Below are 26250 nucleotides of genomic sequence, written 5' to 3' on the forward strand. Positions count from 1 at the left end.
CGGGGTCGTTGCCCCCTTCCGGTGGACCCCCGGGGCCACCTCCGGTGGTCCCGGTACGTTACCGGTGACGCCCGAAACATTTCCGGTGTCCGAAACCATCCGTCCTATATATTAATATTTACCTCCGGACCATTCCGGAGCTCCTCGTGACGTCCGAGATCTCATCCGGGACTCCGAACAACTTTCGATAACCTCGTATAACAATTCCCTATAACCCTAGCATCATCGAACCTTAAGTGTGTAGACCCTATGGGTTTGGGAGACAGGCAGACATGACCGAGACACCTCTCCGGCCAATAACCATCAGCGGGGTCTGGATACCCATGGTGGCTCCCACTTGCCCCACGATGATCTCATCGGATGAACCACGATGTCAAGGATTCAATCAATCCCGTATACAATTCCCTTTGTTTGTCGGTATAGAACTTGCCCGAGATTCGATCGTCGGTATACCTATACCTTGTTCAATCTCGTTACCGGTAAGTCTCTTTACTCGTTCTGTAGTACGTCATCGTGTGACTAACTCCTTAGTCACATTGAGCTCATGATGATGTTCAACCGAGTGGGCCCAGAGATACCTCTCCGTCACGCGGAGTGATAAATCCCGATCTCGATTCGTACCAGCCCAAGAGACACTTTCAGAGGTACCCGTAGTGCACCTTTATAGTCACCCAGTTACGTTGTGACGTTTGATACACCCAAAGCACTCCTACGGTATCCGGGAGTTGCACAATCTCACGGTCGAAGGAAAAGACACTTGACATTAGAAAAGCTTTAGCATACGAACAATACGATCTAGTGTTACGCTTAGGATTGAGTCTTGTCCATCACATCATTCTCCCAATGATGTGATCCCGTTATCAATGACATCTAATGCCCATGACCAGAAAACCATGATCATCTATTGACTAACGAGCTAGCCAACTAGAGGCTTGCTAGGGACACATTGTGATCTATTTATTCACACATGTATTACTGTTTCCTATTAATACAATTATAGCATGAGCAATAGACGATTATCATGAACAAGGAAATATGACAATAACCATTTTATTATTGTCTCTAGGGCATATTTCCAACAGATACAACTCGGTTGTTGGCGATCAATGCACGCAGAGGCTTTGTGGGGATGGTTGGTAGCATAGATCGTATGCACTGAAAGTGGAAGAATTGTCCATCTGCTTGACAGTGGCATTATGGGGGCATGTCAAAGACTGCAATGGTATACTTGAAGTTGTGGCTTCACAAGATCTTTGGATTTGACAGTCTTTTTCGGCATGTCTGTTCCCACAATGACATCAATGTGCTTCTGTGCTCTTTTGCGTCGAAAGACTTGCAAAAGGCAGCTGTCTCAAGTATAACAAGGGATACTATCTAGTTGATGGTATCTATACTAAGTGGACAACTCTTGTCGAGACAATCTCCAACCCCATAAGAGAAAAGAGGTAGAGAATTTCCCACACACAAAAGAGTGTTGGGAAGGATGTGTAGCGTGGTTTTGATGTGCTTCAATCTCGATGGACCATCATTCGGTATCCTGCTAGAACTTGGAGTACTAAGAAGTTGTGGAGTTGATGATTGCTTGTGTCGTCATACAATATGGTTTAGAGGATGAGCGGGATGATGAAATCTTTGACCAGGGGTTTCAATTTCATGATGAAAGTGTTCTGCGTGAGCATGAAGAAGCGATAACGTTTGCACAACTTTTTCAATTTCATCATGTGATGTGTGATTGAACAACTCACATTCAAGTACAAGGTACAAGATGATTTGATTGAGCATACATCGGCTCACATTGACAAACAATAAATGTATCGGCCCTTTTCTTTTAAATGTATTTGTGATCATTTAAAATTCATTTGGCTTGTAAACTACGAGGATTTTTTTTTCGAAGACTACAATATTTTTATTTAGTTATGAATCATGCGAACTTTGTGGAATGTTTTTATATGTATATAAAAAAATGAAAAAAGTATGCCTGTATGGCCGCGCGGACAAATATGCGTCGAGGCCTTTGGCGTACTGATTACCCAAACACGGACGCGCCGGATGCTGACTAAAACGGATTTTTCGGCGCGTTGGAGTTGCCCTGATGTACTTGATATGCATTATAATGACTGTTGATGCACTTGATATGCATTATAATGACTGTTGATACAGTGACTCTAGACTAGAGTTGCTCTTGGTAGCACCGGCAGGTCCAGCTTGCAAACAGTGGCAAAATGAAGCGGGCATGTGCGAGATGAGACGAGGACAGAGTCAAAGAGAAAAACCGGATTCCCTTTAAAGGCCCGCGTTGGTACACCACATGCACAGCACTCCCTCAGTGGGCGGCATGGCATGGCATGGCATGCGGCACATGGCAAGAAGATCTACTACTACTAGCAATAATGCAATGGCGGGAAACACACTTAAATTTTCATTCACTCATTCATTCATTGGGACACATCGCCGTAGTTGCCCCTAAAAACAGTACTTGTAACAGTAGTAATTGTATACAAAAAGGGGAGGAGTACACGAGAAGGTGATGAAGACTAGTAAAAGATCCCATTATTTTCCTGTTAATGATAATATCCTAACACTCTGCTCTGATCCTGTTTTAGATTTGGATTAGCCGTGGGAGCGGGGGAAGGATTGATCAGAAGACCAGCTTCCGGCGCGGGCGGCGGAGGCGGTCGGCCTCGGCCAGCTCGCAGATGGCGTCGGCCACCAGGTCCTTGAACAGCAGCCGCTCGATCTGCAGCACGGCGTCCGCCGCCTCGGCGCTCGGCGACCACCGCCGGTCCGCCGCCAGGTCGCGCAGGATGGCTCCGCGGGTCTGGTCGTCGTCGGCGGCCGCTGCCGCCGCCGGCGGCTCCATGGCGCGCTGCACCTCCGCCCAGACGTAGCGCAGCAGCTCCTCGCCCCGGAGCCACGCCACGGGCTCCGACGGGTGCGCGCACCGCCACCGGTCCAGCGCCTCCCCCGCTGCGCCGCACAGCAGCCTGCGGTGCTGCCACGTGTCGTCGCCACGCCGGCGCCTCTTCTCCACTGTGCGGTACACGTCATCCGGGTTCCTCATCCGGTCCGACAAACAGACCACTTCCGCCACGTAGGCGAAGTCGGGGTCACTGGCCTCCGGTCCAACCAGCCACGCTTCGGGGACAACCTCGTCGTCGTCCTCGGGAAACGATGGAGAGGCGACCGGCCGTGGGCTGGGGGGCCTCCGGCCCATCCCTCGCTTCGACCCCGACGACGACGGCGAGTCCTCGTCGGCGAGGAAGGTCGCCGCGTCCAGCACCGACACCGGGCTCGGCTGCTGGTCGGCGGCCGCGTCGCCTGCGCTGGTGAACGCCTCGATGCTGCTCAGCAGCTTGCCGCAGCGCTCCAGCAGGCCGCGGTCCTCCAGGCGTGCCCGCTGCTGCTGCAATGCAAAAAATGAATAGAGAGAAGTGAGGAAACGTTGCACGATGTGTCCTTTGAGCAGAGATCTTTACCACCTTGTGTGCTGAGGCTTACCTCCATGTCCCAACGGGAGGAGGCACTGGCACTGGCACTGACAGAGCTACTGCTGCCGCCGTCTGAGAAGGTGGTGGACGCGTCGTCGTCGGCAGATTGATTGTGAGCAGCGTGGCGGGCAATGCGGGAGCGGACGCTGGGGAGCTCGGCGGTGTTCGGCTTCTTGAGGGGCTGGTGGCGCTTCTCCGGAGAAACGCGGCGCTGAGGGGACTGCGGGCCGCGTCGCGCTGGGGAGGCCGGACTCCGTGCGGGAGACGCCGCTCGGTCAGGAGAACGCGGGCGGCGGGCATTGTCGACCTGGACACGCAATCGCCTCGTGGGGGAGGTTGGAGGCTGCGGCGGCCGGGAGGACGGGCGCATGACGACGATTGGAGGCGGGTGGTTGCGCACGGACAATGGCGGCGCCGGACTGCTGTGGCGAAGGAGGCCTTTCAGCTGGAGGGCTTCCAGGATTTGCTTGAGCGTCTCGAGATCCCTTGCCGGCTCGGCGATGCCACGCTTGCGGAGGCGCCGGTCGATCTCGCCGCAGAGCGCGATCTCGCCCCGCCCGGCGCTCGGGTCGACGCGCTTCGCCGGCTCAGGGAACACCTCGCGCGCGTCGAAGTGGCTGCTACGCCGCTGCAGCGCTGCCGCCCTATGGAAGGCCGGATCCGGCGACCGCCGCTGTGCCTGCGCCGCCTCTGTCGTCGGGGACGACGGCCTTTGCGGAAGCACCGGCGGCGCAGGCTTCTCGAAGAAAGACGGGTCGACGAACCGGAAGCGGGCCGGGTCGCGCGGCACACGCTCGGACGCCGACCGCCTAAGCTCGCCGCCCCGAGCGACCTGCTGCCCGTCGTCCTCGTCCGCGGCGCCGTACGGCAGCGCGTCGAGCCCCATGAGCCGCGCGACGACGCTGGGGGCGCCCGCCATGCCAGGGGACGCCGCGGGCGAGGCCGCTCTGATGTTGTCCCGCTGCCGGAGCTTCCCCCTGGCGTCCACCACCGCGCGGCTGTCCAGCGACAGGCGCGGCAGCCTCCAGGACGCGGCCGCGCCTCCCCTGTCCTTGAGGTCCAGCGGCGGGAGCTGGAGCGACGGCCGCGGCGCCGCGGGCGGCGTCATCTCGGGCGACGACGGGAGCGGCGTCGCCCTGTCCAGCGGCATCGACATCTCCGACGGCGTCGCCGACCCCTGCACAGACCAAGAACAAGAAGCATCGCCATCAATGGCCGAGCGAGGGACAAGAAAAAAGAAGAGGGTAGCATCGCGCGCGCGCAAGCACTCGTACACTGGAGGACGACGAGAGGAGGCGGCGGGGCTGGTGGCAGAGCCGCCGCTTGCCGGAGAGGATGTGCGGGCGGTCGAAGAGGTGGAGGAAGCCTGCCATGCAGCCCTGTTGCACTGGCCGCTCGTCCTCGTCGGCGCCGCCCATGGCAACCATCTCCCTCCGTCTCGCTTCGCCTCCCTGCCTCCCTGCCTGCCTCTCCGTCTCCGGCCGGTTCCGAGGAGGCGAGCGAGCCTGTGTGTAGTGTATGGGTGGGTGGGAGCGGGACTGCGGCGGCGCTCCGGGTGCCTGCCTCTGCCTCGCTCGCCGCTTTTGGTGGGCGCGTTTTAAAGCGGCCTGCGCCTGCGGCTTTGACTGGAAGCGGACGAAAATCATGTGGCGCGCGCATGTGCGGGCCGCGTGCGCGTGCGTGCCGTGACGCCGCCCTGGCGCGCCCATTGGTGTGTAACGGGCATGCTCTGCGTTTTCAACCGCGAGCCGCAGAGGTAAAAAAGAAAAGAGTCCCGTTTACAGTTGGAGGAGGCAGGCAGCGCTGCGTGGTGCCGCGCAGGCCTGCCGGCGCGCCCGCGCCCCGCCCGACATGCCGCGTGTACTGGCGCGTGCGTGCCCGCTTGCCTCCAGTGGACGCCTGCGCCGCTCTATCCGCAGATGCCACTCCGGCGTGTAGTCGGCGCTCAGTTCCTTCATGTGTGCAAGCAAGACTGCCTCCCAGTACAGTAGGAGTACGCCAGTTACTTCAGCAGTACCACCACCTACCGTGAATGGCACGTACGTACTCCATTCAGGCATTCACCTCCTCTATCAAGTACTCCAGGCAGAGTATAGAGTAATAAAGAACGTTACCGTTACTCTATCCTAAACCATAAACTACTACTCCATGGAGCAGCAGAGATACTCCTACCGGGCATGATTATCAGTGTTGGATACGTGTGCTCGCCGGGCCCAAAGATCTGAGCAACAACATTTTTAACAACGGCTTGCGTAGTGCTGCGGCATCACCTTTTCCTCGATGCCGGCGAGCGCTCCACTTGCACGCAGATGCAGAGGCGATGGTGGTGGTGGCCGTGGTGGTGGCGGTACTGTATGAATATGTTATGTACGTACTACGTGCACGCACCGCACCGGAAGCATTTACCGGAAGGAGAATATTTTATCTTACGGATGCATGTGGCGGCCCGGTCTTTCCAGCGCGAAAGGGATGATGAGGAGGGGAGGACGGTCAAATCGGTCAGACGGGGCAGGCCGGCCTGAGCTGCGCCGATCTGGGCAATGATCCGGGTGACGCACGGAAGCATGTGTGTCCACCCGCCTGGCATGTGCTGCGTCTCGTCGGCCTGACATTACCCGGATCCTCTCATGATGCGTTGCTTGCGTAATGAGGGTAAGCACAGCGATGCAGCACATGCAGTAAAGGCATCGTTCGTGCAGGGGGAGACGAGGTGGGTTCTTTTTGCGAAAAAGATGAGGAAAGCGAGGGTTCAGGTAAAGGTCCCCGTGTGGGGGATTTGCTCTTGTATTTGTACTTATTTATTTATACTTCTTTTTCACTTGATATGTTTTTTTGTCATGCACAGTTTTTTTTGGATTTCTCCAAATCTTATTGCAAATAAAGAAATATGTTGTTTTCGATGGCTTCGGGATAGGTCGGATGTCAAAGCGATGGTTAGGGTGACTCGTATGCGGCGGCTCTGGTGCCAACGAAGAGGATGTCAAGGATGTCAAGGATTTGTGCAGTACTCTCGATTCTTCTTCCGTGTCACCGGTGGGTATCTTGTCTTCCACAATTGACTCATACAAATCCTTGCAATAAAGGATGTCTTTCATCATGGGCTTCCATAATGAGTAATTGGAAGATTCAAGCTTTACCATTTCACTTGTTGTAGCGCTTTCTACCAAGGTCATTATGAGCAACACTTCTAGTACCGATTAATTTACTAGGATTAGCAACCTCCTAAGGACCCCGCTCTGATGACACTATGTTGGGCATTAGCACACAAACACACTGGTGGTGAACTAGAAAACTACATCAGATTTAAAGTAATCTCACCACCACATCATGTACTAGCTCTAGGATCATTGCTTAACACCGAACAAAACATCTACAACATCATATATATGAAGGAACACAGTTTCACAACACCCAGCCCCAAGCACTCATCAAATTATTTTTGGTTGAAAGTGTAACCCCCGAGACACTTTTCCGATGATGTATAATAGCAGGTGTAACTTTCTGAGTAGCAGCAAGCATCGACACAGAGACACCAGATTTTTACGTGGAAAGCTTCCCAACTTGAGGGGAAAAACCACAGGCCGAAGCCATCCAAATCCTTTTCCACTATTATAAAATGTGGGATACACCAAGTTCTTCCTTAGATAGCACTAAATGATCTCATAGATCAAGATTCTTGAACCTTGGATGATCATAAGAAGATTTGCGGCTCAAGAACTAGGGAAAGGAATAATCTCACCAAAGATGGCGAAGCCGCAGCTTGAAGGAGGCAACATAATGGATCTGGACCATCACAACCTTGGGGAGGAGCTCCCTTTGCTTCTTCGTTCAAACTTCTTCTCCTTCCCTTTCCCTCTTGGTTTTCTCTCTTTCTTCTTCCTTGAAGGTTGAACTGATTTTTGTCCATCTTAGTGGTGGCTTTTGGACGGAGGGTAAACCATCCTCACCCTCTCATGTGCAAAGTCCAAAATAACTCTGAACGTAGTGGGCTTTCCCACAACTTTGGGACGCCTAAAAGGCTTGAATGGTCATCTCTCACAGTCCACATGAGGTGGATATCCCAACAAACTCCCCCTCTGACTCATGATGGGGGCACCGCCATGCCCGCTACCTTGCAACATACTTGTAGGTTCTCTTTTGGCAATAGCTTGGTCATAATATCTAAACCATTGTCATCGGTATGGATGTTCTCAAGTTACAACAACTTGGAACTCACACCATCTCGAATCCAATTAAAACTCGCATCAATGTGCTTGGTTGGACAACGATAGCTTGAATTTGAAAGTGCGTTATATCGACTAGAGGGGGGGTGAATAGGAGATTTTTAGAATTTCATCACTGAGGAAATTCCTTTTGAGGAAATTCCTCACTGATGACTAACTTACAGCGGAAACAGTAAAGGATCAGAAGTGCAAAGTTTCACAACAGCAGTTTTTCAGAGTGAAGAATGTGAAAACAGATTGCACAGTGAGCAGGCACGCAGAATACAAATGAGGATTAACTGACATGAAGAATTTGGGGTTGAGGAAATTCAGAGAAAGTCTTCAGCAAATTCTTCAAACAGTCGCAGTGAAAGTCATCAACACATAATACGAGGAAAGTAAGGAGTTGAGGAATTAGAACCCGTTTCTCAGTGAAGACAGTCGTTGATGACCCAGTTCCAACTGCTGTGACAGTCGTACATCTGGTTTGGAGCGGCTTGGTATTGAAACCAAAAGACACACAGTCCCGGGACACACAGTCCCTACCGTATCCTCCTTGAGCTAAGGACACACAGTCCTCGCCCAACACTCGTGGTAAGTCTTCAAGGCAGACTTCCAAACCCTCACAAACTTGGTCACCCTGCGATACACAATTGACTGCTGGAAAGCTCTAGACCATGACGCCTAACCGTCTGGAGGATGCACAGTCCTCAAAGGTAAAAGGCTTCAGTCCCACACAGGAACAACTTCTTCCGTGATGCTCAATCACTAGGTTTGGTTTGTGGTTTCGGTGTATGGTGTATTTCCTCACTGATGAATTACTCTCGAAGACTCTGAGGAATTGGGTTGCTCTTATGACAAGTGTCAGTTTCTAACGGAGCAGCCAACCAGCTAGTAGTTGTGGGGGGTGGCTATTTATAGCCTGGGAGCATCCCGACATGATTTGACACTAATGTCCTTAAATAATATGACCGTTGGAGTGGATAAGACCAATGACTTGGCGTGGCTATCAAAACGGTCAGAACCCTCAACTGTGAGAGTCCTCATGTCACTCGTATTCCTCACTTGAGGCTTTTGGTAGGATTACGCTGTGGTTGAGCATCATGAGGAAATTCATTCCAAAGTGTAACTTCGACCCCCTTTAACAGTACGGTGTTCCAATTACTCAAATGCGAAGAAAATAAAACAGAAAGTGTAAATCTTCATGCTTCAAATTCTTCAGAGTGATTTTCTTCAGGACACACCGGTTTCCTCAATATCAGTATCTTCATGAGGAATATCAATTTCATCGCAGGTTCCTTGCGATTCATTTCTTCAGCTTCAGACCAAATTCTTCAACTGAAGACATATATTTTTAGGGGGTCGATATTCTTCAAATATCTCAAATTCCTCAATGACTTATAGATGTTGTGTACACTCATAAGCACATTAGATACTTAACCTATAAGTCTTCAAACCACCAAAATCACGAAGGGGCACTAGATGCACTTACAATCTCCCCCTTTTTGGTAGTTGATGACAATTAGGTTAAGTCTTCAACATGGATAAAAAATATGAAGTGTAAATACTCATTTGAGGAATTTGAAATCAAGATTTAGAGAGACTCCCCCTGAAGATGTGCATATCTTGAGGATTTTGCTTTTTACAGCAAATGCACATTGATGATTTAAATCATGGAGATCTCCCCCTGAGTCTTGTAAATCATGCATACATGTAACATATCATATGAGGAAAATGAAAATGCATGATGACAAATGGTATCTGACGAATTCCAGCATGCGTGCATTAAAACTTGAGGAATAAGAATGCGAAGAAAAACGTTCAAAAGCGTCAGAGTACCATCAGGCTTAAGTTACAACTCATCACATAAAAACTTCAGAACAGCCAAGAGTTTGTAACTTAAATATAGTTCATAAGCCCCAAAATATCTCGCTTAAAGACTAACTCTCAAGTTTCTCCCCCTTTGTCATCAAGTGACGAAAAGGGACAAACTGAGGACTAACGCCCGTGAAGACTTCACTTCTTGGCGGTTGATGAAGAGTTGTGCTGCTTCTTGGGAGTAGTCTTCTTCCTTGGACCGGTAGCAGTGTCGAGTTGTTCTTCATCAGTTTCGGCAGTGCGGAACGAAGAAAAGGAGCTGGCTTCAAGGTCTGGAACTGGAATAGGCCTGAACTTCTTCTTGGGAGGCAACGACCATTCAAAGTCTCGCTCAAAGTCCATTTCTTCAAGCTCAGTCTGAGTCTTCAGATGTGCAAGTGTAGCCCAGGTGCGATCAAAAACCTCATGCAGATAGTGATGGTTGAGCTTCATAGAGTTCTGTGTTTCAGTGAGGGTTTTCACAATGGCACCAAACTGGCGTTTTACCCACTTGTGGTTGCGATCCACCTTTTGGTGAAGACTGAGGAGGAGCTCTCTGGTATTCATCACGCGAGGAGGAACAGGGCTTGCCGGACGAGTATCAGTATCATCCCATGAAGAATAAGCTTCTGGTTCCCTGAACTGGCCATCAAGGGGCCTACTGCCTTCTTCAATCACGGATTTGCCTTTTCCTTCAATGAACTGGAAAGTCTTCTTGTTGACCCGGATAGGAGGCATATAACCAACATGGTTTTGGAAATCAGCGTGGAAGTTGATGCATGTCCTTGTCCTGATGAATCTCATGATCCATGGGGCATATATCTTGTGATCAAAAGGACACATAGCATTGTCGACCAAAGTCCTCAAGAAGAAATCATGGATGTTGATAGGAATACCATGAATGATGTTGAAGAGGATATTCTTCATGAGGCCTACAACGTCTTCTTCATCATCATGGCCTTTGATCGGCGCGAGCACACTGCACAGGATTCTGTAAACAGATCTGGGTGTGTACTTGAGCTCGTGGACGAGGAAAGTTGTTCTCGGAGATTTTCCTTCAGCCAAAGGCTTCATGAGGACTTCCATCATCCCATTTGGCAGCTCACGCTCACCATAAAGCTTCACAGCCTCATCTGAGGGAATTGGTACATGCAGTTCACGAAGAAGCTCAGTAGCAGGCGCCTTGTAATGAGTGTTTTGCGTCATCCAGTCAAACACCCAAGTGTTAATGTCTTCAGGGTTGCCAGAGATGTGAAGAGTGGCATAGAACTGAAGAATTAGCTCGTTGTTCCAGTTAGAGATGTGAGAGCACATAGGGAGTAAACCAGCATCATGGAGTACACTGAGGACTGGCGCAAGGAACGGTATTGCTTCAAGCTCAACATGAGGAATATGCCTGTGCTGGAATATCTTGTTTCGTCCACATAGCAGAGAGGCATAGTAATTCATCTAAGTCCTAGTCCAAAACTTCAGATGCCTCATTTGAGGCTTGTCATAGGGGTTCTCTCCAATGAAGTACATGCGTTCTTCAAAGAAATTTTCTTTTTGAAACTTAGGACGCTTGGAGAATGGCTGACGCTGAACTGGCTTTAGATTTTGCTGAGAAATAGGAGGGGAGACAACAATGGCAGTCTCTGGGTTGAGCACGATGAATGCATTGTCTTGGTTCGGTGCATTTTCCTCAGCATTTTCCTCAGGGTGAGGAATTTCAACAGCTGGTACTTCGGGCTGAGGAGATGTTGCTTGTTGGGCGTCAGGCTGAGGGGCTTGCTCTGGCTGTGCTTCAGGCTGAGGAATTTCTGCTTCTTGCTCAGTAGGAGGAGTTGGGTCAGCCTGTTCCTCATCTTGAGGATTTTGCTCAGAGTGTTGAATTTCATCAGCTTGAGGATTTTCAGTTTGTTCTTCCTTAGCTGGCTTGGTGGCAGATGTAGTTTCATCATCTCGTGCAGCTGATGCTTGAACATTGTCTTTTTGAGGAATGAAAGGTTGAGGACTTTCGTCTATCTGAATTTCCTTGTCAGTGTGTTCCTCAGGGGCGACATCTTTCATTTCCTCATCTGCCTTTTTCGCTGGATCATCAATGATGACCATTTCATAGGAAGGAGCGACATTCAGGGGCACAGGGTCCAGAGGAGCAGTTTCTTCAAGTGCTTTGAGGCGCTTGGCCTCTGTTTCTTCTGCTGCTGAGGAGGCCTTTCTCTTTTTGGCTTCCTTTTCAGCAGCCCTGGTTTTCTTCACGTCTGATGCAGACGGAATCATCTTCTTCACCTTTGAAGCTTTTGGTGAAGGGGTTCTCTCTACAGATTCTTTAGCTGGTATTGAAGAACCAGCTGGAACAGAGTCATCAGCCTGCTTTGATGAAGCAGCTGGATCAATGGCAGTTTCATCAGTTGGTTTTTCCATGATGATTTCTTCAATAGCCGGTTCATCAACACGGCGCTCTTGGTGTAGTTCCTCAGCTTGAGGAGTTTGCTCATCATGAGGAGATTCATCTGATGGCTCCTCAATCAAGGGCTGAGGAGTTGGTGCTGGGGGTGCGGCCTTCTTGTTGTAGTCATCAACAGGACTAGTGGCCAGCTTGATGAAATTGTTCTTGAGGCTTTTACGATCTGACAGCTTGGAGTACTTGTCAGTCAATTTCTTCAGCTCTGCCTGTGTTGTCACCAGTGCATCAAGAGTCAATTTGAGGAGATTATGCCTGAGGAATTTCTCCTTTTTAATCTTTGCAACTTTGGCCTGCCTGGCCTGCTGTTCTTTCCACTTGGCTTCATTTATGAAAGTGGCCACCATGTGGGTGATGCCAGGGGGAAGTTTCAAATCATCAATAGGAGTGTTTGGGTCCTCATATCAGATATTGATGTAGTCAAGGAGGACCTTGGGGTCCATGGCCAGAGGAATGACACTGCCTGGTGCTTGAGCTACTCTTTCCTGCTTGTTTCTGATGATGGCTTGCAGGGTTTGATCATCATATTCATCACTGTCATCTGATGCAGACGGGACGGTGATGATTTTGCTGGGACTGGGCAGAGTTGCACGTTCAGCAGTTACCAAAGTCTTCGCAGGAGGTGTTGAAGACTTTGTCTCCGAGCTGGTTGCAGCTGGGAGTGAGGAGCTGGAGCTGGCGGTCGTAGGCTTCATGACCTGCTTCTGTACTGGTTTCTCTTGAGGCTTTGGAGGTGGAGCTGAGGATTTTGGTACTCAGGAGATTGGTACTGAGGGCTTTGGCGCTGATGCTTTTGGTGTTGAAGGTTCTGGTACTGAGGGTTTTGGAGCTGAGGGTTTTGTGACTGAAGCCTGAGCAGACTTCTCTTGAGGCTTTGGAGCCCTTCGCTTTGATGGCACATACTGCATTTGAGGAATTTCTGAGCCTGAGGTTTCTGCGGCAGAGGAAGTAGCAGCACCTGAGGCAGCAGCTGAGGATTCATTGAATTTCCTCACTGCAGCTTCTGCCTGCTTTTTGAGCTTAGCCAGATGCTTTTCCTTCTCATCTGGATAGTCACCAATAGTCATGAGGCTTGAGGGATGTGCTACTTGATGATCCTCAAGTGGGGCCCTTCTGCGAGGAGGCTTCAGAGCGAATATCTTTGCATATTTGGGAGTCACAAACCTGTATTCCTTCCATTCCTTCCCCCATCGGCGTTCAATCTTCTGCAGCCGTATCTTACTCTTGGCCATTGTCTCATTTTCATCAGGCGTGCAATAGTCCAAGTAAATATCCTCAGGGATATCCACAGCTGTGTTTTGCTCAAGTTTCTTCCCTCCCTTCTGTTTTCTGTCATCCTCCATTTTCTTAAGTTGAGGATTTTGCTGATGAGTTTGAACTCTTGAGGATTCTGATGAGCCTTGAAGAGTTTCTTCCAGAAACGCTGCAAATGAGTTAATGTGATGAGAACCGAGAGATTCATCAGTTGACATGTGTGTACGTGTGAACAGAGTATAGTTGCGAGGAATTTGGAGAGGTCATATGCGTTCTCTGATTTGAAGAAAATGAAAAAGTTTGACAGTTTGAGGAATATAACCAGTGGTTGAGGAATTTGCCTAAGCATACTGTTCTTGGGTTCCAGAGTTGTACAGATCCAAAAATTCGCACAATTGAGGAATCTCGTGAAAATCTTAGATGCTTAGCATAGTTCATCAATGATGTGGTGATAGGCAGTGTTTGAGGAATCAAGTGCGTATCGTATCTTGAGGAAAAACAGATTTCACATAGAAGATGTAAACTTTTAGATCTAACTTGCTGTAAAAATGGGATATATTTACCCTGGAAGGTGCGCACGAAGAACACAGAAAGTTGTGTGTGGAGAAGCTCTTCGGTCGCCTGTCCAATGCACCCTAACCCGGTGACAAAGGACGTCTACGGCGGCGGCGGACAAAGATGGTCCGACTCCGGCGTGGTTCCGGCGACGGAGAAGTCGAGGCAGTGAAGCTCTTCCTCACCGGCGACGAGACTACCAGCGATGGCGCTAGGGTTCGGTGGTGTATGCGGTGGCACAAGAGTGCTGGGGCGAAGAAGAGTATGCCGAGGGGGATAAGGACATATTTATAGCCAAAAGTTACTACTGGGGCGAGAATTTCGGACCAGATAGCCCCTGCCTCTACGTCTCCGCAGGACACGTGTAGTTCCCGTACGATGCGGTGCGCACGAAGAACATAGAAAGTTGTGTGTGGAGAAGCTCTTCGGTCGCCTGTCCAATGCACCCTAACCCGGTGACAGAAGACTTCTACGGCGGCGGCGGACGAAGATGGTCCGACTCCGGCGTGGTTCCGGCGACGGAGAAGTCGAGGCAGTGAAGCTCTTCCTCACCGGCGACGAGACTACCAGCGATGGCGCTAGGGTTCGGTAGTGTATGCGGTGGCACGAGAGTGATGGGGCGAAGAAGAGTATGCTGAGGGCGATAAGGACATATTTATAGCCAAAAGTTACTGTTGGCGCGAGAATTTTGGACCAGGTAGCCCCTGCCTTTACGTCTCCGCAGGACACGTGTAGTTCCCGTACGATGTGGTGGAGATAGTGGAGATCGTGGTTATCCGATCATGCGAAGTGGGGTTCAGTTACTGTGTCTTAAAGAAACAATTTTTGAAGATTTGAGGATTTTCGTTACAAAATCATCAGCTGACAAGGACGCAGTGAGGATTTTGAACAAAGTTTCAAGTAGAACGCATATGAAGAATTGAATAGACTGGATGAGTATAGCATAGAGGGAAAGTAGGGTCCGATCACATTCACTTAGCAGAAATATCAACTTGAAGAAATAACAATAAGTGAATGCCGTTGAGGACTTTAAATCACAATCTATCTAGTCAATTGAAAGTCATCAAGTATTTTTGAAGATTTTGTGATAAATCATCACAATGAAGAACAGCTGTTTTGAAGAAAATCACATTGTGAGGAAATTGATCATTTGAAGAAAATCAACTTGAGGAATTTCACATTGGGCGGTGGCGTGACCTACCATATAAGAACGTTGATTACACACGCCGCGTACAATTGTCGTCGGGTCCTGAGAATCAATTTCTTCGTTAATTTCTTCACATTCAGAGTGACATTCTTCATGAGTTGAAGAAAATTGATTCATCATGTGTTGCACATCTAAGTCATCAACTTTGCATAAGTGTTAGGATGTGTGCATGTTTTTACAAAACATTTGAAGACTCTAAGATATTTAGCTCACACCGCAACTTGCAAAACCTTTTCTCATCCAAGGGCTTAGTGAAGATATCTGCCAGTTGATCATCAGTCTTCACATGGTCGATGAGGATATTTCCTTGAGGACATGGTCCCGAAGAAAATGATGACGAATCTGGATGTGCTTGGTCTTCGAGTGCTGTACTGGGTTGTATGCAATCTTGATAGCACTCTCATTGTCACAGTAGAGAGGCACATTCTTCATGTTGATGCCGTAGTCCTTGAGGGTTCGCTTCATCCATAGCAATTGAGCATAGGAAGAACCAGCAGCAATGTACTCAGCTTCGGCAGTGGAGAGTGATACGCAGTTCTGCTTCTTTGAGGACCAGCAAACTAGTGATCTTTCGAGGAAATAGCATGTGCCAGAAGTTGACTTTCGATCCACACGGGCACCAGCATAGTCTGAATCAGAATGCCCTACCAGATGAAGATTGGAGCCCTTGGGATACCATAATCCTAGTGTTGGTGTGTGAGCTAAGTATCGAAGAATATGTTTCACAGCCTTATGGTGTGATTCCTTCGGTTTTGCTTGAAAACGTGCACACACGCAAACACTAAGCATTATATCTGGCCTAGATGCACATAGATACAATAAAGAGCCAATCATAGAACGATATACCTGCTATCGAAATCTTTACCATTTTCATCAGTGCCGAGGTGGCCGTTGGTAGGCATTGGAGTCTTGGCACCTTTGCATTCGTGCATGTCGAATTTCCTCAGAACATCCTTGAGGTATTTCTCCTGTGATATGAACATTCCATTGCTTTGTTGACGAATTTGAAGACATAAGAAGAATTTCAGCTCCCCCATCATGGACATCTGATATTCTTCACTCATCATGTAGGCAAATTCATTACTGTATCTTTTGTCAGTACAGCCAAATATGATATCATCGACATATATTTGACATACAAATAGCTCATTATCATAGGATTTTGTGAAAAGAGTTGGATCGAGTGAACAAGGTTTGAAGCCTTTCTTCATGAGGAATTCCTTCAATGTATCATACCATGCCGGAGGGTCTTGCTTGAGGCCATAAAGAGCCTTTTTGAGTCTGAAGACTTTGTCTGGATTCTTTGGATCCTCAAAGCCTGGGGGCTGAGCAACATATACTTCTTCCTCAAGCTTACCATTGAGGAATGCACTTTTCACATCCATTTGATGTAAGGTGATGTTATGATGATTAGCATAAGCAAGTAGTATTCGAATAGCTTCAAGTCTAGCAACAGGTGCAGAAGTTTCATCGAAATTTATTCCTTCAACCTGGGTGTAGCCTTGGGCTACAAGTCGTGCCTTGTTCCTCACCAGTTGACCGTCCTCATCTTGCTTGTTTCGGAAAATCCACTTGGTGCCGATGATATTGTGCTTGCGAGGATCTGGTCGTTTGACGAGCTCCCATACATCATTCAGCTTGAATTGAAGAAGTTCATCTTGCATAGCTTGGATCCACTCCAGTTCCAGAAAAGCCTCAGCAACTTTTGAGGGTTCTGTGATGGATACAAAGGAAAAATGCCCACAAAAGTTAACTAAGTGTGAAGCTTTTGAGCGAGTGAGAGGACCTGGTGCGTTGATGTCGTTGAGGATTTTGTCAAGTTCTACTTCGTTTGCAATCCTCGGATGAGCTGGTTGAGGATTTTGTCTGGGCTGAGGAAGTGGCGCTGGTGCAATTCCCTCAGGAGCATCTTCTTGATTTTTATCAGTGATGGGGATCGTTTCTTCACCAATTTCCTCAGTGGGGACAATGTCTTCAGTAGGCTTGAGCTTTATTGCTTCCTCGGGAGACAGTTTATCTGGATCAGAAGGCAATTGCTCTCTTTGCGAGCCATTCGTTTCATCGAACGGCACATCTACAGTCTCAACAACTTTGTTGTGATAGTTGTTGAAGACTCTGTATGTGTGCGAGTCCTTTCCATAACCGAGCATAAAACCTTCATGTGCCTTAGGTGCAAATTTTGAGATATTCTCGAGGATCTCTAATCCAGCATTTTGCACTGAAGACTTTGAAATAACTTACATTGGGTTTCTTGTCAGTGAGGAGTTCATATGAGGTTTTCTTGAGAATTTGTGAAGATATACCCTGTTGATGATATGGCATGCAGTGTTGATTGCTTCAGGCCAAAAGCGACGAGGAGTCTGATATTCTTCAAGCATAGTTCTTGCCATTTCAACCAGAGTCCTGTTCTTCCTTTCGACGACACCATTCTATTGAGGAGTATAAGGAGCAGACAATTCGTGAGTAATACCAAGTTCATCAAGATAATCATCAAGACCAGTGTTTTTGAACTCCGTTCCATTATCACTCCTGATATGTTTCATCTTGATGCCAAAGTTCGTCGAGGCCCTTGAAGAAAATCGTTTGAAGATTTCCTGCACTTCAGTTTTATACACTATGATATGCACCCAAGTGTATCTGGAATAATCATCAACAATGACGAAGCCATATAATGATGCTGCATTGGTTAGTGTGGCATAGTGAGTAGGTCCAAATAAATCCATATGAAGCAATTCGAATGGACGAGTAGTGGTCATGATAGTCTTAGAGGGATGCTTGGATCTGGTCATTTTCCCAGATTCACAAGCACCGCAGAGATGATCCTTGAGGAATTTGACTGATTTGATGCCGATGACATGCTTCTTCTTCGCGAGCTTGTGCAAATTCCTCATACCTGCATGGCCTAGTCTTCGGTGCCACAGCCATCCTTCTGAGGTTTTTGCTAGTACGCAAGTGGCTGGTTGAGGACCTGTAGAGAAATCAACAATGTAGAAATCCCCTCTTCTTACACCTTCGAAGACTTTGGATCTGTGAGATTCCAGGATGACTACACATCTATATCTACCAAAGATAACAATCATATCAAGATCACAAAGCATCGAGACTGACATAAGGTTAAAACCAAGGGATTCAACAAGCATCACTTTGTCCATATGCCTATCCTTGGAAATAGCCACTTTGCCAAGTCCCAATACCTTGCTTTTACCTTTGTTAGCATATGTGATTTGCTTCAGAGGTGATGGAGTTAGTGGCATATTCATCAGTAAGATTTTATCACCAGTCATGTGATGTGTGCATCCACTATCAAGAACCCACTCAATATTCTTGGGTTTGTCATCCTGCAGATGAATTAGTACAGCTTACCATCTCATATGCTTCAGATTTGAAGAATATGATACTAATTTCATCAGATCAGTGATTTCATCATAACAGAAATGTAAGGACGTGTGAAATATTTCTATTTCATCAATCATTAGCTTGCGTCCTATCAATCATTTCCTCAGGTCTCCAGCAAATTCTTCAGATGATGATTTTCGTCTGGAGACCTGACCTGCAGAAGTGATTAGTTCGATTTCTTCACCACCCACATCTGAAGTGGTGGCAAAGCATTCATCATCCCGCGAGTACCATATGAGAAAGGTGGCATACAAGCCAATGCACTTCTCCTAACGGTAGGGGGATTAAAGTACTCATATGAATATGCAGAGAACTTGTTTGAGGATTTATGAACATAATGATTTGAGGAGTAACGCTCATATTCATGTTCCTTGTAGTTTCCCTGCATGTTAGACGCATTAGCACGGGTACGAGCATAGTTTTGACCAGTTGAGGATTTTGATCCTCTTGAAGACTTTGGTCCTCTTGAGGAATTTGATCTGGGGTTCAGATTCTTCAGTGGTGGTGTCATGAGGACATTCACCTGAATATTTTCAAGACAACTTTTGGGAACCCAGATTTTCCTCAAAGGAGGGCCATTCCTGCAGTTAGTTCCATCATATCGAGCAAATACTTCACCAGATTGATTTTTGAACAGTTTATAGTTGGAGTCAAATGACTCATCTGAGGAATAGGATAATTCACATGAAAAGACAGTTAGATTAGATGGATCAAAAGGAGGCCAAGTAGCAGCAACCCATGAGGTTTTGGGATACTGCTCAAGTTTCCAATAAGATCCATCAACATTTAATTTCCTCTCAAAGGCAATTCCTTCTTTCCTCGGGTTCCTGTTCAAGATCTGCTTTTTGAGCACATTGCAAAGGGTTTGATGTCCTTTGAGGCTTTTATACATGCCTGTCACGTACAATTCCTTCAACCCTGCATTTTCATCAATAACATTTGTGTTTTCCTCAAGTGAGGGAATATACACAGCAGGTGCAGTTGCAGAATTTGTAGCAGTGGTAGCATTTGATGATACTGGTGAGGAATTAGCAGTTTCGCGTTCAATGCATTTAAGACATGGAGGAATAAATTCAACTTGACCAGCGCTGATCTGTTGAGCTAGTAATGAATCATTTTCCATACAAAGATCTTCATGAGACATCCTCAGCTTCGCAAGATCAAGCTTCCTTTCAAGAAATTCATAGGAAAGCTTCTCATGATCAGTGAGGAGTGTATCACAACGACCCTGAAGATTATCAAATCTAGACTGGAGACTTTTCACATCATCAGTGAGGATTTGAGTAAGGTTCATTTCATCATTCAACGGATCATCACTTTTATCTAGCAGTTTCTGAAGCTTTTCCAGAGCAGTTTGTTGTTTAGTGGCAATGATAGCAAGTTTACTGTAACTGGGTTTCTTATAATCATTAGGTTCACAGTCACTTGAATCAGAGGAGGAGGCATTATTTGTTACCTTTCAACCTTTTGCCATGAAGCAATAGGTTGGAGCGAAGTCATCAGCATAGTCATCAGTATGGATGGTGCAATCATCTTCTTCAAGATTGAAGATTGACTTGCTCACGAAGGTGGTTGCTAGTGCAAGACTAGCCTGTCCGGATTCTGAGTCTTCATCAGAACCCTCTTCTTCATCACATTCCTCTGATTCTGCCTCGGAGTCCATTTCCTTGCCAATAAGTGCCCGAGCCTTTCTGAAATTAGTCTTCTTGTGTGATGAGGGCTTTGAAGATGAGGATTTTGAAGATTTCTACTTCTGCTTCTTCGAGTCATCAGAACTGTCATCCTTGTATTTCTTCTTCTTTGATTCCTTTCCCCAACGGGGACAATCAGCAATGTAATGACCTGATTTCTTGCACTTGTGACAGGTTCGTTTCTTGTAGTCCTCGGATGAAGATTCTGATTTCCTCATGTCTCTTCTTGAAGATTTACCGAACTGGCCACGTCGTGTAAATCTCTGGAATTTCCTCACGAGCATTGCAAGCTCCTGTCCAAATTCTTCAGGGTCACAAATGCTGTCATCTGTGTCTTCTTCTTCAGATGAGGAAATTGCTCTAGCCTTCAGTGCACGTGTTCTGGAATAGCTTGGTCCATATAGATCTCTCTTTTCTTCTAGCTGGAATTCATGAGTATTTAGCCTTTCAAGTATATCAGCTGGATCAGGCATCTTGTAGTCTGGTCTTTCTTGAATCATCAGAACTAAAGTATCAATGAAGAATCCAAAGATCTCAGCAGTTTCTTCACAACTTCGTGATCAGTGATATCTCGAGCTCCCAGTGCTTGCAGTTCATTTGATATGTCAGTGAGGCGATCAAAGGTGTCTTGGCAGCTTTCATTGTCATGTCTCGTGAAGCGATTGAAGAGATTGCGAAGAATATCAACACGAGAGTCACGCTGGGTTGATACACCTTCATTTACCTTGCACAGTCTCTCCCAGATCAGTGTTGCAGAGCCCAAAGCACTTACTCTTCCAAACTGGCCTGGGCTCAGATGGCCACAGATGATGTTCTTCGCTTGAGAATCGAGTTGCTTGAATTTCTTCACATCAACCGCAGTGACACTGACAGAGATGATGGGGACGCCATTTTCCACAATATACCAGAGATCATTATCAATAGCTTGTAAATGCATTTGCATTTTGTTCTTCCAGAAGGGAAAGTTCTTTCCTTCGTAGGTAGGACATGCTGCAGTCACCTTAAACATGCCTGCAGTCGATATAACTAAAACTCCAGGTGGTTAAACCAAAATCACAAAGAACAAGGGAGTACCTTGCTCTGATACCAATTGAAAGTGCGTTATATCGACTAGAGGGGGGTGAATAGGAGATTTTTAGAATTTCATCACTAAGGAAATTCCTTTTGAGGAAATTCCTCACTGATGACTAACTTACAGCGGAAACAGTAAAGGATCAGAAGTGCAAATTTTCACAACAGAAGTTTTTCAGAGTGAAGAATGTGAAAACAGATTGCACAGTGAGCAGGCACGCAGAATACATATGAGGATTAACTAACGTGAAGAATTTGGGGTTGAGGAAATTCAGAGAAAGTCTTCAGCAAATTCTTCAAACAGTCACAGTGAAAGTCATCAACACATAATACGGGGAAAGTAAAGAGTTGAGGAATTAGAACCCGTTTCTCAGTGAAGACAGTCGTTGATGACCCAGTTCCAACTGCTGTGACAGTCGTACATCTGGTTTGGAGCGGCTTGGTATTGAAACCAAAGGACACCCAGTCCCGGGACACACAGTCCCTACCGTATTCTCCTTGAGCTAAGGACACACAGTCGTCGCCCAACACTCGTGGTAAGTCTTCAGGGCAGACTTCCAAACCCTCACAAACTTGGTCACCCGGCGATCCACAATTGACTGCTGGAAAGCTCTAGACCATGACTCCTAACCGTCTAGAGGATGCACAGTCCTCAAAGGTAAAAGGCTTCAGTCCCACAGAGGAACAACTTCTTCAGTGATGCTCAATCACTAGGTTTGGTTTGTGGTTTCAGTGTATGGTGTATTTCCTCACTAATGAATTACACTCGAAGGCTCTGAGGAATTTGGGTTGCTCTTATGACAAGTGTCAGTTTCTAATGGAGCAGCCAACCAGCTAGTGGTTGTGGGGGGTGGCTATTTATAGCCTGGGAGCATCCCGACATGATTTGATACTAATGCCCTCATATTCCTCACTTGAGGCTTTTGGTAGGATTAGGCTTGGGTTGAGCATCATGAGGAAATTCATTCCATACTGTAACTTCGACCCCCTTTAACAGTACGGTGTTCCTATTAATCGAATGCGAAGAAAGTAAAACAGAAAGTGTAAATCTTCATGCTTCAATTCTTCAGAGTGATTTTCTTCAGGAACCGCCGGACTTCTCACTATCAGTATCTTCATGAGGAATATCAATTTCATCGCAGATTCCTCGCGATTCATTTCTTCAGCTTCAGACCAATCTCTTCAACTGAAGACATATATTTTTAGGGGTCGATATTCTTCAAATATCTCAAACTCCTCGATGACTTATAGATCATGTGTACACTCACAAACACATTAGATACTTAACCTATAAGTCTTCAAACCACCAAAATCACTAAGGGGCACTAGATGCACTTACAATATACTTCTTCCTCAAGCTTACCATTGAGGAATGCACTTTTCACATCCATTTGATAAAAGATGATGTTATGATGATTAGCATAAGCAAGTAGTATTCGAATAGCTTCAAGTCTAGCAACAGGTGCAAAAGTTTCATCAAAATCTATTCCTTCAACCTGGGTGTAGCCTTGGGATACAAGTCGTGCCTTGTTCCTCACAACTTGACCTTCCTCATCTTGCTTGTTTCGGAAAATCCACTTGGTGCCGATGATGTTGTGCTTGCGAGGATCTGGTCGTTTGACGAGCTCCCATACGTCATTCAGCTTGAATTGAAGAAGTTTGTCTTGCATAGCTTGGATCCACTCCGGTTCCAGAAAAGCCTCAGCAACTTTTGAGGGTTCTATGATGGATACAAAGGAAAAATGCCCACAAAAGTTAACTAAGTGTGAAGCTTTTGAGCGAGTGAGAGGACCTGGCACATTGATATCGTTGAGGATTTTGTCAAGTTCTACTTTGTTTGAAATCCTTGGATGACCTGATTGAGGATTTCGTCTAGTCTGAGGAAGTGGTTCTGGTGCAATTTCCTCAGGAGCATCTTCTTGATTTTCATCAGTGATGGGAATCGTTTCTTCACCAATTTCCTCAGTGGGGACAATGTCTTCAGTAGGTTTGAGCTTTATTGCTTCCTCAGGAGGCAACTTATCTAGATCAGAAGGCAATTGCTCTCTTTGCGAGCCATTAGTTTCATCGAACCGCACATCTACAGTCTCAACAACTTTGTTGTGATAGTTGTTGAAGACTCTGTAAGTGTGCGAGTCCTTTCCAGAACCGAGCATAAAACCTTCATGTGCCTTAGGTGCAAATTTTGAGCTATGGTGAGGATCTCTAATCCAACATTTTGCACCGAAGACTTTGAAATAACTTACATTCGGTTTCTTATCAGTTAGGAGTTCATATGAGGTTTTCTTGAGGAATTTGTGAAGATATACCCTGTTGATGATATGGCATGCAGTGTTGATTGCTTCAGGCCAAAAGTGACGAGGAGTCTGATATTCTTCAAGCATAGTTCTTGCCATTTCAACCAGAGTCCCGTTCTTCCTTTCGACGACACCATTCTGCCGAGGAGTATAAGGAGCAGACAATTCGTGAGTAATACCAAGTTCATCAAGATAATCAGCAAGACCAGTGTTTTTGAACTCGGTTCCATTATCACTCCTGATATGTTTGATCTTGATGCCAAAGTTCGTTGAGGCCCTTGAAGAAAACCGTTTGAAGATTTCCTGCACTTCAGTTTTATACACTATGATATGCACCCAAGTATATCTGGAATAATCATCAACTATGACGAAGCCATATAAAGATGCTGCATTGGTTAGTGTGGCATAGTGAGTAGGTCCAAATAAATCCATATGAAGCAATTCGAATGGACGTGTAGTGGTCATGATAGTCTTGGACGGATGCTTGGATCTGGTCATTTTCCCAGATTCACAAGCACCGCAGAGATGATCCTTGAGGAATTTTACTGATTCGATGCCGATGACATGCTTCTTCTTCGCGAGCGTGTGCAAATTCCTCATGCCTGCATGACCTAGTCTTCGGTGCCACAGCCATCCTTATGAAGTTTTTGCTAGTAAGCAAGTGGCTGGTTGAGGACCTGTAGAGAAATCAACAATGTACAAATCCCCTCTTCTTACACCTTCGAAGACTTTGGATCTTTAAGATTCCATGATGACTACACAACTATATCTACCAAAGATAACAATCATATCAATATCACAAAGCATCGAGACTGACATGAGGTTAAAACCAAGGGATTCAACAAGCATCACTTTATCCATATGCCTATCCTTGGAAATAGCCACTTTGCCAAGTCCCAATACCTTGCTTTTACCTTTGTCAGCATATGTGATTTGCTTCAGAGGTGATGGAGTTAGTGGCATATTCATCAGTAAGCTTTTATCACCAGTCATGTGATGTGTACAACCACTATCAAGAACCCACTAAGTATTCTTGGGTTTGTCGTCCTGCAGATGAATTAGTACAGCTTACCATCACATATGCTTCAGATTTGAAGAATATGATACTAATTTCATCAGATCATTAATTTCATCATAGCAGAAATGTAAGGACGTGTGAAATATTTCTATTTCATCAATCATTAGCCTGCGTCCTATCAAGCATTTCTTCAGGTCTCCAGCAAATTCTTCAGATGATGATTTTCATCTGGAGACCTGACGTGCAGAAGTGATTAGTTCGATTTCTTCACCACCCACATCTGAAGGGGTGGCAAAGCATTCATCATCCTGCGAGCACCATATGAGAAAGGTGGCATCCTCAGCTTCTCAAGATCAAGCTTTATTTGAAGAAATTCATACGAAAGCTTCTCATGATCAGTGAGGATTGTATCATAACGATCCTGAAGATTATCAAATCTAGACTGAAGACTTTTCACATCTTGAGTGAGGATTTGGGTAAGGTTCATTTCATCATTCAACAAATCATCACTTTTATCTAGAAGTTTCTGAAGCTTTTCCATGGCAGTTTGTTGTTTAGTGGCAATGATAGCAAGTTTACTGTAACTGGGTTTCTTATAATCATCAGGTTCACAGTCACTTGAATCAGATGAGGCGGCATTATTTGGTACCTTTGAACCTTTTGCCATGAAGCAATAGGTTGGAGCGAAGTCATCAACATAGTCATCAGTGTGGACGGTGATATCATTTTCTTCAAGATTGAAGATTGACTTGCTGACAAAGGTGGTTGCCAGTGCAAGACTAGCCTGTTCGGATTCTGAGTCTTCATCAGAACCCTCTTCTTCGTCACCTTCCTCTAATTCTGCTTCTGAGTCCATTTCCTTGCCAATAAGTGCCCGAGCCTTTCTGAAACTAGTCTTCTTGTGCGATGAGGGCTTTGAGGTTGAGGATTTTGAAGATTCCTTCTTCTTCTTTGAGTCATCAGAACTGTAATCCTTGTATTTCTTCTTCTTTGATTCCTTTCGCCAACGGGGACAATCAGCAATGTAATGACCTGATTTCTTGCACTTGTGACAGGTTCATTTCTTGTAGTCCTCAGATGAAGATTCTGATTTCTACATGTCTCTTCTTGAAGATTTACCGAACTGACCACGTCGTGTAAATCAATGGAATTTCCTCACGAGCATTGCAAGCTCCTGTCCAAATTCTTCAGGGTCACCAAAGCTGTCATCTGTGTCTTCTTCTTCAGATGATGAAATTGCTCTAGCCTTCAGTGCACGTGGTGTGTAATATCTTGGCCCATATAGATCTTTCTTTTCTTCTAGCTGGAATTCATGAGTATTTAGCCTCTCAAGTATATCGGCTGGATCAAGCATCTTGTAGTCTGGTCTTTCTTGAATCATCAGAACTAAAGTATCAAATGAAGAATCCAAAGATCTCAGCAGTTTCTTCACAACTTCATGATCAGTGATGTCTCGAGCTCCCAGTGCTTGCAGTTCATTTGATATGTCAGTGAGGCGATCAAAGGTTTCTTGGCAGCTTTCATTGTCATGTCTCTTGAAGCGATTGAAGAGATTGCGAAGAACATCAACACGAGTGTCACGCTGGGTTGATACTCCTTCATTTACCTTGCACAGTCTCTTCCAGATCAGTGTTGCAGAGCCCAAAGCACTTACTCTTCCAAACTGGCCTGGGCTCAGATGGCCACAGATGATGTTCTTAGCTTGAGAATCGAGTTGCTTGAATTTCTTCACATCAGCGGCAGAGACACTGGCAGAGATGATGGGGACGCC

At 46.5% G+C, this 26250-nt stretch overlaps 1 protein-coding gene across 2 annotated transcripts; it reads right to left on the reverse strand.

Moving 5' to 3' along the window:
* Nucleotides 1-2416: 2416 nt before the first annotated feature.
* Nucleotides 2417-5069, reverse strand: LOC123407828 (serine/arginine repetitive matrix protein 1). Of its 2 annotated transcripts, none has more exons than XM_045101055.1 (3): nt 4763-5069; nt 3499-4665; nt 2417-3400 (listed from the first exon to the last, which is right to left on the reverse strand). In XM_045101055.1, the coding sequence occupies exons 1-3, from the start codon at nt 4913-4915 to the stop codon at nt 2639-2641; spliced, it is 2082 nt and encodes a 693-aa protein (XP_044956990.1). In that variant the 5' UTR covers nt 4916-5069; the 3' UTR covers nt 2417-2638. The 2 variants fall into 2 exon arrangements, with proteins under 2 accessions (XP_044956990.1, XP_044956989.1); XM_045101054.1 differs by having other exon boundaries at nt 2417-3403.
* Between the last annotated feature and the right edge of the window lie 21181 nt (nt 5070-26250).

Source organism: Hordeum vulgare, chromosome 7H (assembly GCF_904849725.1).
Source record: "Hordeum vulgare subsp. vulgare chromosome 7H, MorexV3_pseudomolecules_assembly, whole genome shotgun sequence".
Taxonomy (NCBI): domain Eukaryota; kingdom Viridiplantae; phylum Streptophyta; class Magnoliopsida; order Poales; family Poaceae; genus Hordeum; species Hordeum vulgare.